The 17,370-nt window shown below is 44.5% G+C and overlaps 1 protein-coding gene across 1 annotated transcript in view; it reads left to right on the plus strand.

Annotated features, from left to right (window-relative positions):
- The first annotated feature begins 16,148 nt into the window (after nucleotides 1-16,148).
- CPD (carboxypeptidase D) overlaps nucleotides 16,149-17,370 on the plus strand; it is a 79,798-nt gene continuing 78,576 nt past the window's right edge. Inside the window, exon 1 of the mRNA XM_055325597.1 lies at nucleotides 16,149-16,959. Coding sequence (XP_055181572.1) covers nucleotides 16,211-16,959 — 749 coding nt within the window. The 5' untranslated portion in view covers nucleotides 16,149-16,210. The remainder of the gene's footprint in view (nucleotides 16,960-17,370) is intronic.

A 17,370-nucleotide genomic window follows, 5' to 3' on the forward strand; every position in this document is an offset into this window, starting at 1 on the left:
GGGGCTCGATTTCACGACTCTGAGATCCTGACCTGAGCCAAAAGCAAGAGTTGGAGGCTTAACTGACTAAGCCACCCAGGCGCCCCATAGCTATGTCCTTCTTACATTTCCTTTTTTTTTTTTTTTTTAAAGATTTGTTTATTCATGAAAGACAGAGAGAGGGGCAGAGACGTAGGCAGAGGGAGAAGCAGGCTCCTCACAGGGAGCCCGAAGCAGGACTCAATCCCGGATCCCAGGATCAGGCCCTGAGCCGAGGGCAGGGACCAAACCACTGAGCCACCCAGGCGTCCCAATCTTCTTACATTTCTTAACTGCAAAAATGTACCTCCTTTTAGGAAATGCAGGTGGTAATAGATGGCAGATTGTTGCTCATCAGTATGCTTACTTGGCAAAGCAAAAAGTAGACAACCTCATGTCAATCCCTGGGTAGTCTTTATTCTTTCCTTTTCTTTCTTTCTTTTTTCTTTCTTTCTTTCTCTTTCTTTTCTTTCTTCCTTTCTTCTTTCTTTCTTTTTTTTTAAAGATTTATTTATTTATTCATGAGAGACATACAGAGAGGCAGATACATAGCAGAGGGAGAAGCAGGCTCCCTATGGGGAGCCCGACATGAGACTCAATCTCAGGATCCCTGGATCATGACCTGAGCCAAAGGCAGACGTTCAACCACAGAGCCACACAGGTGTCCCTAGTCTTTTTTCAATATGCTTTTTTTTTAAATGGTGGTAAAATACATGACTTAAAATTCACTATCTTGACAATTTTTAAATATACAGTTCAGTGATATTAAAGGCATTCACATTGTTGTGCAGCCTTCACCACAGTACATCTTCAGAATTCTTTTTATTTTGCAAACTGAAATTTTGTCCCCATTAAATATTAACTCCTCATTTCCTCCTCCCCTCAGACTTGGTAATCATCATTCTACTTCCTGTCTCTTTGCTTTTGACTCTAGGTACCTCATATAAGTAGAAGCAAATAGTGTTTGTTCTTTTGTGACTGGCTTGTTTAACTCCATGTGATGTCCTTCAGGTTCATCCATGTTGTAGCACATGTCAGAATTCCCTTCCCTTTTAGGGCTAGATAATCTTCCATTTTATGTATCTGCCATATATTGTTTAACCAGTCTTCTGTCATTGGACACTTGGATTGCTTTCACCTTCTGGCTACTGTGAGTAATGCTGCTGTGTGAACAAGAGTATACAAATATTCTTTTTAAAAAAACTTTGATGAGTTTCGAAAAATACATTGATTAATATAACTGCCACCCTAATCAAAATATGGAATATTTCTATTACCTCAGAAAGTTTCCTTGGGCCTCCTTGCAATCTCTCCTTCCAAACAAGCACTGTTCTGACTTTTATCACTATAAATTAGTTTTGCCTACTCTAGAACTTAAAATAACTGAAATTATACAGTATGTACTCCTTTGCGCCTAGCTTCTTTTGCTCAGTAAAATGTTTTGAAATTCAGGCGCATTGTAATTCATACTCCTCTATTCCTAAGTGTTATGCCATTGTAAGAATATATGCAGTTTGTTTATTCATTCTCATTTGGGTTGTTTCCAATTTGGGGCTAATCATAGAGCTGCTGTGAATTATCTTGTATATCTTTTTGTGGACATATATTTTCCATTTCTCTTGAATACATACCTAGAAGTAGATCAGCTCTCATCAGAGACGTCTATTGTAACTTTATTAGAAAATGTCTAACAAAAGTGTTTTATTTCATTTATTTTTGCCATTTTACCTTGTACTTCCCGGCAATGTAGAAGAGTCCCAGTTTCTCTGCAGTTTTGCCTTTGGTCTTGTCAGTTTTAAAAAGTTTTAAACTGTCTAGTGAATGTGTGATGGTACTTGTGCAACTTTTTATAAATTCCCCAGGTAATCAATTTCAGGGAATGTTTCAGATTAGCTTTGCTAGGATAGGACTCTTTGGATAAAAGTTAAAGAACACAACTTAAACTAGTTGAAATGGAAAACAGGGCAGCCCAGGTGGCTTAGCGGTTTAGTGCCGCCTTTGGCTCAGGGCATGACCCTGGAGACCCGGGATTGAGTCCCACATCGGGCTTCCTGCATGGAGCCTGCTTCTCCCTCTCCCTGTGTCTCTGCCTCTCTTTCTGTGTCTCTCATGAATAAATAAATAAAAATCTTAAAAGAAAAAAAAAAGAAATGGAAAACAGTCTTTATTGCCTCCTCAACCTATCCATGGAGGACAGAGATGAAGCAGCCCTCAGGAATTACTCTCAGATCACTCCTGTATAACCTGTTTGCTCTGCCTCTATTTGCATGTTGGCTTCATTCTCAAAATTCATTTGTCCCTGGTAAATTGGAGCTTTTTCTTCAGGCAAGTCTAGACTTTCATCCACATGGTCTTCTAACTGAACGGAGAATAAATCACCTTTCTCGTTAGTTCCACTTAGAAACTGATCTTTAGGGGAGCCTGGGTGGCTCAGTCTGTTAAGTGTCTGACTTTTGCTCGGGTCATGATCTCAGAGTCTTGGGATAGAGCCCTGTGTAAGGCTCCGTGATCAGCAGGGAGACTGCGCTTCTCTTTCTCCCTCTTCTTCTGTGCTCTCTCTTGCTCTCACTCTCTCTCAAATAAATAAATAAATAAATAAATAAATAAATAAATAAAATATTTAAAAAAAGAAATTGATCATTCTAGCTTGGGGTACACATCATCCCTGAATCAATCACCGTATTTATCGCAGAGACCAGCCTCGGTTGTATGCCAGGCCTGTAACTGGAGAATGGAGAAACTATGATTGGACTGCCAATCCATAACTGTGTTTGGAATGGGGAAGAAAATTTTCTTTTCTTTTTTTTTAAGATTTTTATTTATTTATTCATGAGAGACACAGAGAGAGGCAGAGACACAGGCAGAGGGAGAAGCAGGCTCCACGCAGGGAGCCGGATGTGGGACTCAATCCTGTGTCCCCAGGACCACACCCTGGGCTGAAGGCAGCGCTAAACCGCTGAGCCACCGGGCTGCCCTGGGAAGAACAGTTTCTAAAGAAGTAGAGTACTCTTTGAGGCAGGTAAAACAATACACGTCTATATATTCATCTTAATTTTTAAGAATGTTTATATTGCTAGATGCCTGGGTGGCTCAGTCAGTTAAGCATCTGCCTTCTGCTCAAGTCATGACCTCAGGGATCCTGCCCTGGGATCAAGCCCTGCAATGGGCTCCCTGCTCAGCCGGGAGTCTGCTTCTCCCTCTCCTTCTGCTCCTTCCCCTTCTTGTGCGCACAGGCTGTCTCAAAAAAGAAAAAAAAAGTTTATATTTCCATGAGATCCAAAAGTCCTGGAACCCTTGTTCTTCACTTGACAACCACAAGTCAGATATTTTAGGCACTTCTAATCTCACTTAACTGGTACATCTTTCAGCTCTGAGTTTTTCCGATCATGCATGGACAAATTCCTCTATGATCTCTCAGGCTTACTGAGGAACTGGGAGGGGACTTCCATGTGAACAACATACTGTTGGGTCCAGTAGCCAAAATGCCATCTAGGCCTCTTAACAACCTACCCCACCTTGCTAACATGTCAACATTCTCTTCCTATATTTTTCTTTGGCTACTTCATCTTGCCTTTGGAGCCAACTCTCGTCAGTAAATCATTGACTTTTATTTCCTCTCCCGTTGTCCAGCTTTTTAGCATTGGAAACTTTCTTTTTCTGCAATTCCCAGGCTCCAAATCTAATTATTTTAGCTCTTAGAAGCTACCTCAGGAACTCTCTTTTCCTTCCTGGCCTTTACCCATTCCTATACTACTTTTTGCTGGGCCTGCTATCTACCAAGTTCTGCTTGGTTTAACATTATCCCCAAGCATTAGTCTCTGGGCTACACTGGTGCCTGTGTTCAGCTTCAAGAAGTAACCTGTATTTCTAGCGCTCAAGGCTATGGTAAAGAAGGCCACATTTGCTGAAGCCATATCTTTATGATTGGGGTCATATAACCTCCCAGTTTCTATATTTCTAGATAGCGGTAAAAGTACAAAATGATTTAGAAGATGGAAGCCATTCTGTCTCCCTAATATGTTGTTGTTCTCAAAACCTCCTCCACACCTTGAAGCAACAACCACCAAAAGTTCATTCGGCATCCTGATATGAGAGACCAATGATTTTGTGGGATTTTGTCAACAAGCAGACTGGTTCTTTTTCCAGAATACCAATTCCTCCCTTGTTGCCACCCCCCTCTTCCTTTCACTCATTAACAACCATGATGACTACCAGAAATTGGGAACGAGAAAAGTAGTTGTGGCAGCCAGAAAAGCAAGAGGCGTCCTCCCATGAGCATTTATTTATTTATTTATAAAGATTTTATTCATTTACTCATGAGACACACAGAGAGAGGGGCAGAGACATAGGCAGAGGGAAAAGCAGGCTCCCTCCAGGGAGCCTGATGCCTGACTCCATCCCAGGACCCCAGGATCATGACCTGAGTCAAGAAAGACGCTCAACTACTGAGCCACCCAGGTGCCCCCTCCCATGAGCTTTTAAAGGGCAGAGACAGGGCAGCCCGGGTGGCTCAGTGGTTTAGCATCACCTTCAGCCCGGGGCCTGATCCTGGAAACCCAGAATTGAGTCCCATGTTGGGCTCCTTGCATGGAGCCTGCTTCTCCTTCTGCCTGTGTCTCTGCCTCTCTCTCTTTCTGTGTGTCTCTCATGAATAAATAAATAAAATCTTAAAAAAAAATAAAGGGAAGAGACAATGTCCAAAGCTGGGACCCCTTAAGACACCAGTGGGGTAGGAACACCAAAGCGAAAGCAAGACAAATATTCATCTTTAATTAATGTAACCAGAATTTTGTAATCCTTAAATCTGGAAAGAAGCTATTTTAATTTGAGCACATATGTAAGGTTTGTGGCGTTCTGAAAAATAAAATTTTATTGTGAATTATCTTTTGGGAAGGAGAAACTATAATCTCTTCGGCACTTAAGACCTCTGATGGGGGAATCCCTGGGTGGCGCAGCGGTTTGGCGCCTGCCTTTGGCCCAGGGCGCGATCCTGGAGACCCCGGATCGAATCCCACATCGGGCTCCCGGTGCATGGAGCCTGCTTCTCCCTCTGCCTATGTCTCTGCGCCTCTCTCTCTCTCTCCCTCTGTGAGTATCATAAATAAATAAAAAATTAAAAAAAAAAGACCTCTGATGGTTTTCTTAATCTGGTTTTAACTGTGTTTTCTTCACTTCTGTATATCCAGAGCCTTGACTGAGTCTGGCAATAGAGACCGTGCTTAGTCAAGATATGTTAGATGAACTAATAAATGGATGGAATACCTGCAGAACACAACGAAGTACTAGAAGGAGGCAAAGATGAGAGTGAGGGGTGGGGTGGTGTTGGGAAGCAACATTTGAGAACCCGATGGGAACATCTGCTCTGGTGCCCTTAGAGTTTTGCTATAATTTCCACTCATTCTGTTTTATCTTTGACTGCATCAGTTCACTCTTTTTTTATCTGTCTTCATTGTCTGGTCTTTCTCTGGGTGCTGTGAAAAGTGTTTCCCTTCTTTAGTAAGCAAATGAGCTAGTAATTACTTCTTACAAGGGTCATTTTGCAAACCCACTGCCTTGTTCTGTGTCCCTCGCACTCAGGCTATCCTGGGAGCTTTGGCTCCTTGTGTGGGCTTGCAGCATTTCAGTAGCTGCTTTCTCCTTATAACTCCTATATTCCCTTGTACTATTTCCACCCAGACCTATAACGGAAAGATGACTGCAGATTGTTCCCATAAATAGCATCAATCTCTTCACCTTCTGGAGCTTTATCATGTACTCTTGAGATGGAGTCCAGCTGGCTGGGTGTGAATGTGCGTTGCTTATGCCAATTCAGTCTCGGCAAGTATTTTCATCAAAATTAGAGGCTGAAATTGCTGGCTGCCAGAGCATCCCTGGTAACTAAACTAATCTGGTTAGGGGGTGTGAATTGTACTCTGAGGTCTTTATGCAAGAGTGCACAATCTCAGTTACTTGCTCTTTTTTTTGGAGAATGTCTTTGGATCTGGGCATTCCTTACCACATCTGGGCAAGAGAGCACTTGGTCCCATTTGAATATGTGGCTGGAATCAAGGGCCAGCCTTGGGCAAACCTGTAAAATAGGTATAAGGTATAACCCAAATAAAACTAGGCTACCTTTGGTTCTGTCTCAGCACAGAATTACATAAAAAAAAAAAAAAATCCAAATCCCATTCCCATAAAAGTCTTGAAAAGTTAAGTACTGTTAACTTTATATTTTGCTTTAGGATTTACCTTACCATTACAGAACACACTTTCTCCTAAAGTCTCGCTTTTTAAGAGCTTCCTCCAATTTTCCTTTTTTCTCTGAGATTCTCTACCCTCATACATGCCCTTTATTACCCTCTCCCCTCTTAAGGGATGCAGAGTGCTAGTATCTTTTTTAAATTTTAACTGAGGCACAATTCATATAATCTAAAACTCACCATTTAGTTTATTTCTTTTTAAGTAGGCTCCCCGCCCAGCATAGAGCCCAATACAGGGCCTGAACTCACTGAGATCAAGACCTGAGCTGAGATCAATAGTCGGATGCTTAATAGACTAAGCCATGCAGATGCCCCTAAAATTAATCATTTTAAAGTGCACGATTCTTTTTTTTTTTTTTTTTAAGATTTTATTTATTTGCTTGAGAGAGAAAGAAAGAACATGAGCAGAGAGAGGGGAAAGGTGAGGGAGAGGAGAAGGAAGAGCAAACTCCCTAATGAGTAGGGAGCTTGACAGGCCAATCCCAGGGCACTGAGGGCATGACCTGAGGTGAAATCAGAGGCTTAACTGAGTCACCCAGGTCCCCTAAAGTGCACAATTCAATGCCATTTAGTACATTCACAATGTTTATGCTACCATCAGCTTTACCTAATTCCACCATATTTTCATCACCCCAAAAAGAAACCCTGTCCCTGGCAAGCAGCCATTCCCCTTGCATTTGTGTTTTGTAAAAGTTCCCTCGGGGATTCTCAAGGGTAACCAGAGTTGAGAACCACGAGCATAGAACAATTCTGTCTTTCCCGGGGCTTCCTTTGCTGACATCTCCACTCTTTACCCTGGCAGACTAAGCAGCCAGCCAAGCCAAAGATCCTCTATAGAAATATGGGGGCAAAGTCTGTTTTTGGCTCCAGTCACATGGCAACCCTATTCTTTTTTAAGGATTTTTCTCCTTCTCCTGTTCCACCCACTTATATCCTACTCTCATGAGCCCAGCTCTCAAGCAGCTGTTAGTTAAGTCCTAAGAATCCCCACCATTCCCTCCCCATCCCTGGTCTCAGCTAAGATCACAAGATCCCTGACATGCATGCCTTTGAATTGAGGAAAAATCCTTTAAGACTCTGAGGAACTCCTCTCTTAAAGGCACATTTCAGGCACTAGACATATGGGGGAAAGGGAAGGACTATTTGGGGAATGAAGGAGTCTTTCCCAGTTTCTCTCATTACCTATGAATGAGGCTTGTACTGAACAAACTAGCTGGAAGATAGGGTGATCCTCAGCATCAGTTACTGAACCTCTCAGAGCCTGTATTTTCACCCGAAAAATAAGGATGATAAAACTGACCCCAGGGCACCTGGGTGGCTCAATTGGCTAAGCATCTGCCTTGGGCTCAGGTCATGACCTCAAGGTCCTGGGATTGAGTCCCACATCATCAGGCTCTTTGCTCAGCGAGGAGCCTGTCTCTCCCTCTCCCTTTGCTCCTCCTCACTATTCATGTGGTCACTTTCTCAAATAAATACATAAAATCTTTAAAAAAAAAAAAACTGACCACAAGGGCTGTATTTCAGAAAGTTGCAGCCACCGAAATAGATTCTGGTTTAAGATGAGTTTATTAAAAGGATATTGGTTGGTTCACGGAATTGTTAGGAGGACTGGAAAATCCAAGATGCTACCTGGAGAGTAACAATGCCCTAAGGCAAGTGGCAGAATTTAGGACATTGTTCCTACCGTCACCAAGTACCATCTGCAGCAGCTTATCCTGCCACTACCTCTGGTGCTCAGAGTGGGGTGTCCTGTTTGCTCTGTCACAACTATAGGTTGTTACCACTCATACTCCACTACAATCAAAATGAATTTCCAACAGTCTCTGCCTCTTTGTGTCACAATTCAAAGTTGCTCTCAGGTCCATCTGCTTGGCCAAACCCAGGCTGTGTGCCCATGACCCGAGAAAGCAAGCACCTGGCATTTTCAGCCTGTATAGTGGGAGAAAGTCTCACATCCCACCAAGACTCATGAGGTGGAAGATTCCCTAAAAGTAGGGAGGGGGTCTGGATACTGGACAGCCAGAAATGTGGACAATTGTTTCTCTTCAAGTTGTGAGGATGAGCAAGACAAACTGTATAAAAAGCATACTGTAAGCTCTAATGCCCACATGGGTGTTAGTTACCAGCACTGTGTACGTATTTATTCACGTATTTCTTACTTATTCCTCTCTGTTCTTATTTCACTGCATTGCAGGACTTCTGCTTCCTTCTTCTTTTCTTCTTCCTTTTGTCTCATACAAGGTTAGGTAACTCCCAGACCCCAGTACGGGGCACATGGATATATACCTTACAAATGTTGAATGGATAAAATGTTCTGTCGTTAGTATGGTGACACAGGTTGATATAGATTGGTTGTCTTCCCAGCTTCCATTCTCCACTTACTTTTTGCTAGAGGCTCTGACTTCCATCTGGGGATCCATGTAGTTCCTGGGATCAGATTCCATCCCGAGCCAAAGCCATGGAGTTCATAGTCTACACTAAGCCAATCAGTAGACTCCATCTCTCCAGCAGTGACTGGTTCAGGGGTGAGCATGTGACCTAAGCTGATCCAATCTAAGTGAAACTCAGCAATATTAATAGGACAAGGACATCCTTTGTTTCTTGCTGAGAATAAATGAGAAAGCATGTGGTTTTGGGAGCTTCAGGCAGCCCCCTTGAGACCTCAAAGGGAGACAAACTTAGAATAAAATGAACATTGTAGAAGACAGGTGCTTGGTGACCATTTAGTCATAAGGTAAAGCTATGCCTGAATCCAGGCTTCTCCTTTGGACTTCTTAGTTTTATGAGCCAACAAATTCCATTTATTATTCAAGTTAAATGAGTCGGGTTTTCTGATATGTATAACTGAAAGTATTTGATACTTGCTTACCTCCCTCTCTGCCTTGTGAGAATAGAACGGCTGTCCATTTGGTGCTGGTTAATAGTGAATTTTTTGGAAACGCAGATCAAAATCACTGTCAGTGGCATTGTGGTTGGGCAACAGTATATATATGCCCTAGAAACAGGCCTAACTAACTAAAATTTAAAGAACAGGCCTGCTTAACCAAGGGTAAATTTTGAAAGAGATTTCAATCAACATCTTTCATTTCTCTTTGCCCTGGAAAGAAACAGACTCCAAGAAAGTAAGAGCAAACTCTATAAAGACAAAAACAAAAAAACCAAACAACAACAAAAGCAAAAAACAAAATGTATCCTATCTAACCCATAGAGAGAAGTACTGTGGAGTTACACCCTATCTGGCTGTCTTAAAGCAGGTTTTCTAGAAGCACAGTCTGAGACATTCTTGGATGAATGATTCATTGGAAGTGCCCTCAGGAGAAACCTGTAAGGGATTAAAGGAAGCAAGATAGGGGAAGAAGCTAAGTAAAGATGAAAGGACTCTTACTTCAGCCTGATTCCACAGAAAGCTTTGGATCATAAATTGCTGCAAAGTTTGTCCCATCCAGAGGCAAGGGACCCTGCATCTGTCATGACCCTGGTTGGGGAGTGGAGTGAGGAGCAGGGAGGCGCATACAGGCAGTGTGTGCAACTTGGCAGGGATTTCTGGATAAAGCATCTCCTGTTAGCTAAGGAGAACCTTCCAGAAAAGGGTGCAGGTATAGCAGCTGTTAGGGGATGGGTAGGCTGGTTTGGTAAAGAGGATCTGGGCAAGGATCCAACAGCACCTACAAGACGTGGTCAAATCTTCTCTGGAAAATTTCCTTACTTCACCCATCTTGAGGCTTCATTTTATATTTAAGAATTCCTCTTCAGAAATCAAACTGTTTTTGTGTTGTGCTGCTTGGAACACATCAGCAAACTTATGAAAATTCTAATTGAATATTGCTTCATGTTTTCATCATTCTCATCTCCTATACACAACTTTTTGTCAGTTTCTCTAATTCTTCTTTAAGTCTCTATGGCCTTCAGTTTATTCTTCATTTTCTTTTCTTTTTTTTTTTAAGATTTTATTTATTTATTCATGAGAGACACAGAGAGAGAGACAGACACAGGCAGAGGGTGAAGCAGGCTCCATGCAGAGAGCCTGATGTGGGGGATTTGATCCTGGGACTCCAGGATCATGCCCTGGGCCGAAGGGAGGCGCTAAACCTCTGAGCCACCCAGGCATCCCTAGTCTTCAGTTTCTTCCTCTACAGGCACTAACCATGTGTCTGGTTACCTGAAAAAGGCATTTCATTTCTTTGTTAACCCCTTAAAATTATTTCTATATTCTTTAAGGGGTGTTCACCAACATACACTTCTACTTCTGTTTTAGGTTTGGTTGCTTATTTCTTTCAGTCTTTTTCATTGCAAGTTAGATGTGCACACCATGTACTGACAGCTCAGTGTGAGTTAAGTGCAATGAGCCTCAGGGTGTGAGGGCAGGAACTCTGGAAAGATTTTGCAGATTGGGCTGGAGTTCCCAGCTCTGCTGTGTGTCTAGCTACAGAACTTGTCTGAGCTGTTTAGTAGCAGCTGAAAACTAGAAAATTTTAGGCTACCCTGCTACCTACTCATCAGAGTTGTTGTGAGCATGAATAATATACATAAAAGCACATTATGTTATTAGTATGCAAACTGCATTGACATGATACCTTTCTTTCAAATCTCAAATTTGCTTTCAGATGGTTGCTTTTGGTCAGAATGAGATGATTTCATCTCTTACTAGTGTTTCCTGGGCTGCAAGCTGCTAGGATTTGACATTCTTTTGCAGAGGTAACCAAGAGCACGTGGTCACTTACCTGAGTGAGTCAACACTAGGGGGACCTGGGCATGGAGCAAAATTAAAGTGAAATGGAGAATTTAACTGTGATCCAACCTTTCCCTTGTCTATGTTTATCTTCTCAGGAACCCTCCATCCTCTCAAGCTGGCTTTTCAGAACCCAATTCTTTGAACTCTAACTACACTTTTCAGGCTCCCAGATGATCTCATCAATCAATCAATCAATCAATCAAACAAACCCTTCTGTTCCATGTCACATTAGCTTTCAGGTATAAAGGCCGTGATAAAAAAACAGCCAGTCCCTATTAAGTATCAATGATTGTAAACTATTATTACCCTCCATTTTTCTCTCCCAGTCTTTGAGATGATTATTTCACACCTTTCTTTTCTCAAACTTCTGACACCCACTATAGCATCCTTAGTCTCAGCTGATGGCCTTATTTTCCATTTCATTAAGAAAACAGAAGCAATCAGAGAATATCCACTGGCTCTCATCACCTTACCTACCCACTTACTTGTGCCTATGCCCATATATTCTGCGTTACTAAGGTAAAGTGTCTGGCTCCTACCTAAGCCCTTCCACTGATGGATTAGATCCAATGGGTCCAGCAATTCTCCACCCTCTCTAATGCATTATCAGATTTTCCCTCTTTAGTAGATCATTCCCATCAATACACAACCTATTATTTCTCCCATCTTAAAAACAAAAAACAAACCCAAACCCAAAAAACTCGTTGGCCTTGCACCCAACTCCAGTTTAGTCCCAATTTTCTACTCTCCTTTATAACAGGACTCTTCAAAAGAATTATTTCACCAACTCCACTTCATTGTCTTCTAGTCTCTCTTGAACCCAGTCCATCCCGGTTTTTCCTGCACAACTCTGCCATGACTGCTCTTACAAAGGTCACCAGGAACCTCTGCGCTGCTAAATCGAATGGTCAATTCAATTTAGTCCTCATCTCGAAGAGTTTGTCTTCTGCCTTCCTTGTCTTGGATAATGGCAAGGCTATCTATCTGGTCAGTCTCACCAGCTTGTGAAGTCATCCCTCTCTTCTTCTTCTTCCCTCTTACCCAAGCCATTGGGAAATCTCACCAATCCAACAACCCAAACATCTTTCTAATTTATCTTATCCTTTATGCCCTTGCAATGCTTGCCAGACAGCTTCTGTCTGGATGGTAACTGCTCTTTAGTGTGCCCCATACTGTCCCTGCAATTCTCTTGCTAGAACAAAGATGTAATCCATACCACTCCACTCATAAGCAACTCCCTACGTTTCCTATTTGCTGTGCAGTTAAGCAAAACCCCCTCAACATAGTACTGAAGTCCTTTTACCATCTGGCACCATCCTGCCTTCACAGCTATGACTCCTGCATCTGTCAACACATCTTATATTCTATCCACCATTCACAACCTGCCTCTGTCCTTTTATCCTTGCTGGTCCCACTGCCTGGAGTGCCTCTTCCTCCAATTTTTTTTCCTGTTTGAGAATTATTTTTATTATTTTAAAAAATGATTTCTGAAAGCTTGTAATATGCAAAGTATGACACAAATATTATACATGTATTATTTCATTTAATCATCAGAAAACTGAAATAACTTTCTCAAGTTAATACAGCTAGGAAATGGTTGATCTAGGATTTGAACTCTGTTCATGATCTGACAGCATTGGTAAAAATTTCTCTGACTTGTCACAATTAGTTGCCTTTTCCTGTGTTCCAGTAGCAGGTTTGTTGTTGTTGTTGTTGTTTTTAATTGACTGCACAAAAGCAGTTTTGTTACAGATATTAAACATATAGACTCTGAAGCTAAACTCCCTGGGTTTGAGTCCTAGATCTGTGGCTTGCCAGTTCTGAGATCTTGTGCCTCAGTCTTTTTATTTTTGAAATAGGAATGATAATAGGACCTACTTCAGGATGGTTGTGAGAATTAAATGCAGCAGCCAACAGAAAGGGTTTAGCACAGTGCCTTTGCATAGCTCTGGCCCTAGACACACCATGTCCTGTCTATGCTCTATCTCCCTCATTAGACTCTGGCCTCCTGGGAGGGGAGACTTTCCTATTCATCTTCCAGTTCTCCTGCCCCCAGCAAGGTAGGCCTTTCACTAGAGTGGGTGCTCCATAAACATTTATCAAACTGAATTTGTAAGTGTATGGGTGTTCATGCCAGACAATGTGACATTTACAAGTTCATGGTCTATGCTGTGCTTTAATTACCTGCAAGTCCTTTAAAGAAAGTGGTTACCAAAGTCAACAAGACCATCCAACAGCTGACTTGTTTTTGAAAGTCCAGGTCATTACTGTTCTGCTTCTATGAACAGGAAGCCTTTTCACATTCAAGCTTTTCCTGAGTTCCCTCATTTGTGAGAACAACACTCTCCTTATGGGGGAGAAGGAGAGGGATACCTGTCACAGGGTTCAAGACTTCTCTGGGACAGCTAGAGGTATATAGCTGGAGGTTTCCCCTCCAGTGAGCAGTGACCAGGGTCAGATTTCACTTCTAACCACTGGCACTGTGTGCTTAGACCAGAAAGAGGTCTGAGGATTCCTGGGAGGGCCCTGGCTCAAGTTACATCACATTGTTTAACTGCCCTCAAGCTTGTTTATTTACATTTCAAGGATGCCTCACTAGGTGAGGTTGCAGGAGTGAGGTGGCAGGAAGAGGTTTCAAAGGAGTGTGAAAATAGTAGAAAAGGAAATATTTGATTAGAGGTTAACATGTCCCCTGGGGCTTCTTTGATTTGGATGATTAAGCACTCTCCAAGGGGAAGTGGTCTCTGTACAGAGTGGGGGGCTTCTGTTCCCGATGAGTTGCAGCTGTGGTGTATGATGTGAATTAAACTAAGTGGGCCATGAAAGAGAAAGAGGCATTCACAGGACCAGCACAGTGACTGCTATACTCATGATCTTCACCTGAGCCTATGTTTTCTTCTGTCCCGTATCTCAGTGAACACCTGCAAGTTGCTTAGGCTGTAACTTGGGAGTCAACATATAATCCTCTTTCTCTGTCACCAGATTCTGTATACTTTCTCCCTTGAAAGTCTTTCAAACCCATTTCCTTCTCTCTGCTTCCACTGGCACCACCTTTGAAGGTTAAGAACTTCATCATGTCTTCTTGGATTGTATCTTCCTTATGGCTTTCTTGCTCTCAAATCTTAGACCTTCTGCTCTATTCTCTATTACTGTCAAGGGAATTTTTCTTTTCTTTTAAGATTCTATTTACTTATTCATGAGAGAGAGGCAGAGACATAGGCATAGGGAGAAGCAGGCTCCCTGTGGGGAGCCTGATATAGGACTTGATTCCAGGACCCCAGAATCATGATGTGAGCGAAAAGCAGCTGCTTAACCACTGAGCCATCCAGGTGCTCCATATCAAGGGGATTTTTCAAATTTAAAATCCATATGGTTTAAAATCCATCAGTGGCTCTCCATGGTCTTCTGTATTAAATGCTCCCTAGAGCCTAGTTTGTGAGGCTTTTCAGGTTCTGGTCTTGCTTCGCTGGCTTGTGTCCTATCAGGTCACCTCCAAACCTGTGAGTGTCTTCACATTAGTAATCTTGACCTGCATGCAGTCCTCAGTGCCTGCATTATTTGCTCTCAAGCCTTGCAGCTTTCTGTGTTTGCTCCTCCTTCTGCCCAGAATTCCTCTTTTCTCCTTCAGCTTCTCTTGTCCTTTTTTCCCCTTCAGGTTGAATGTCTCTATCATAGACTGTATCTGGTCTCTATTTTGTCAGGATCTAGCTCTGGCAGACAGTAGTTGCTCAGTAAATATTCGACAGAGAAATAAATTAACTCTATACTAGTCATAGTAGGGTTCAATCATAGTTCAGGGAAAGGGCCTTGAAATATCTGGCTCTGAAAGAAGGAAATATCACAGTTACCGCGATTATGTTATTAGATGGGTAAAATTTCACACTTGATAAAAGAATTCTGAGGTTTTGTGTTTCTTCAAGCTAAAGTGACTGAAGATTATTTTAAAAACCATTTTAAAAGGCCTCTTCTCTAGACGATGAAAACCTTATTTGCCATCTTTGACAAAACCTGGAGGAGTTCAGGAATTACAGTCACCAAGCAAGTGTTTCCAGAAATGTCATACCTGCTGCTTTAAGAATGCCGTTCTAGGGATCCCTGGGTGGCGCAGCGGTTTGGCGCCTGCCTTTGGCCCAGGGCTCGATCCTGGAGACTCGGGATCGAATCCCACGTCGGGCTCCCGGTGCATGGAGCCTGCTTCTCCCTCTGCCTCTGTCTCTGCCTCTCTCTCTCTCTCACTGTGTGCCTATCATAAATAAATAAAACAAACAAAAAAAATTTAAGAATGCCGTTCTAGGGCCAAAGTTAAACAAATCTTTCAAGAGAGTTGTGAGAGGTGAGAAAGCGAACTATGAAATGAAATCTGCCTACATAGGGCTGAAGCCAGCACACACAAGAATTAGTGACAGTTAAATAACCTGGAGTGACATCAAAAGACAATATACATCATACATGATTATACTAATGTATACACAAAGGGAATCTACTACACAGCACATTTCTGCTAAACATAAAGGAGACACCTTCTTTCAACACAGAAACTAAACACTGGAATGGACTGCCTTGTGAGCTGAGCTTGAAGTGTCCCACTGTCTTCAATGGCTTGCACGGCGCTGGGCTCAAGCCAAGGCAGGGCGGCTCCAGGGGAAAGGGCGCAGGGTGGAAAGGGCTAAGGCATCCTTTGGCTCTTTAAACGTAGATTCTTTGGAACGTTTTGTTTTGTTTTGTTTTGTTTTGAGTCCTTTGATTCTTTGGAACCTTTGATTCTTCCGATTGATTGTCGGTTCTAAGCGTTAAAGCGCAGTGGGGAAAGCTGCAACAAAGATGGGAGGGAAGGGAGCTAGTAAGAGTACTCAGAGAAAAGTGGGTGGGACTTTAACGAGTAAGCCCTAACAGAGAGATTGGGCGAGTAGAGGACAAGCGGAGCAAACGCAGAAGAGGAAACGGGGAGGAGGGAAAAGAGCGCGAGAGGAAACTTAGCGAAGGAAGGAAGGAAGAGAGTGACCCAACTCGTCCGGGACAGGAGAAAGGCACGCCCAGAGGGACCTGCTTCTTTAAGGGAAAGCCCCGCCCCCCACGTGACGCCTCAGCAGGCCCGTCCACGATTGGCTGCGGCTGGAGGGCGGGAGGGGGGTTGCTAGGCGCGGAGGGGATCCGGCGGGCCCCCGCCTCGCCGAGCACCGAGCCGCAGGAGCCCAGCTGGGTAGAGCCGAGCTGCTGGAACATGGCGAGAGGCTGGGACGCGCGGCCGCCCTGGCGGCCCGGGCGCCTCCCGCCTCTGCTGTTCCTGCTGCTGCTGCTGCTGCTGCTGCTGCTGCAGAACCCGGCCCGGGCAGCGCACATCAAGAAGGCGGAGGCGACGACAACGACGACGAGCGCAGGCGCCGAGGCGGACGAAGGCCAGTTCAGTCGCTACTACCACGAAGAGGAGCTGGGCTCGGCGCTGAGGGAGGCGGCGGCAGCTGGGCCCCCGGGCCTGGCCCGCCTCTTCAGCATCGGCAGCTCGGTGGAGGGCCGGCCGCTGTGGGTGCTGCGCCTCACGGCCGGCCTGGGGCCGCCGCCTCCTGACGGCAACGCGGGGCCCGACGCGGCGGGGCCGCTGCTGCCCGGCCGGCCGCAGGTGAAACTGGTGGGCAACATGCACGGCGACGAGACCGTGTCGCGCCAGGTGCTGATCTACCTGGCCCGCGAGCTGGCGGCTGGCTACCGCCGCGGGGATCCGCGCCTCGTCCGCCTGCTCAACACCACCGACGTGTACGTGCTGCCTAGCCTCAACCCCGACGGCTTTGAGCGCGCCCGAGAGGGCGACTGCGGCCTCAGCGATAGTGGCCCCCCCGGGGCCAGTGGTCGCGACAACAGCCGCGGCCGTGACCTCAACCGCAGCTTCCCCGACCAGTTCAGCACCGGCGAGCCCCCGGCCCTGGACGAGGTGCCCGAGGTGCGCGCCCTCATGGACTGGATCCGCAGGAACAAGTGAGTGTGGTAAAGTGGTAACTCCCCCCCCCCCCCCCCCCCCCGCTCCTTGCCTATCCACGTGGGCCTGCAAGGGCAGAGGCTGGGTCCGGCACTCAGTAGGCATTCGGACGGTGCTTGCAGGCCTGAGGGGCGGGGTCGTGAAGGTGGAAGGCGACACCCCGTAACCGGGACACGGCCCAGGCCGCTTAGCCTCTTGTCCCGCTAATAGTCCAGGAAGCGCTGCCCAGAGGCTGTCATTTTTGTTCTACGGGTGCGAAGAGCTGTTCAGCTAGAAGGTAGACTCCTTTCCGACATTCTGGTCCCTGTTGTCACAGGACCGTAGAATATGAGCAGTAGAAGAGAACTTAAGGATGACTTAGGTCAGCTCACTCATTTTATAGATAAGCTATCAATATTGCTCTTATTACC

Source organism: Nyctereutes procyonoides, unplaced genomic scaffold (genome assembly GCF_905146905.1).
Source record: "Nyctereutes procyonoides isolate TBG_1078 unplaced genomic scaffold, NYPRO_anot_genome, whole genome shotgun sequence".
Lineage (NCBI taxonomy): Eukaryota > Metazoa > Chordata > Mammalia > Carnivora > Canidae > Nyctereutes > Nyctereutes procyonoides.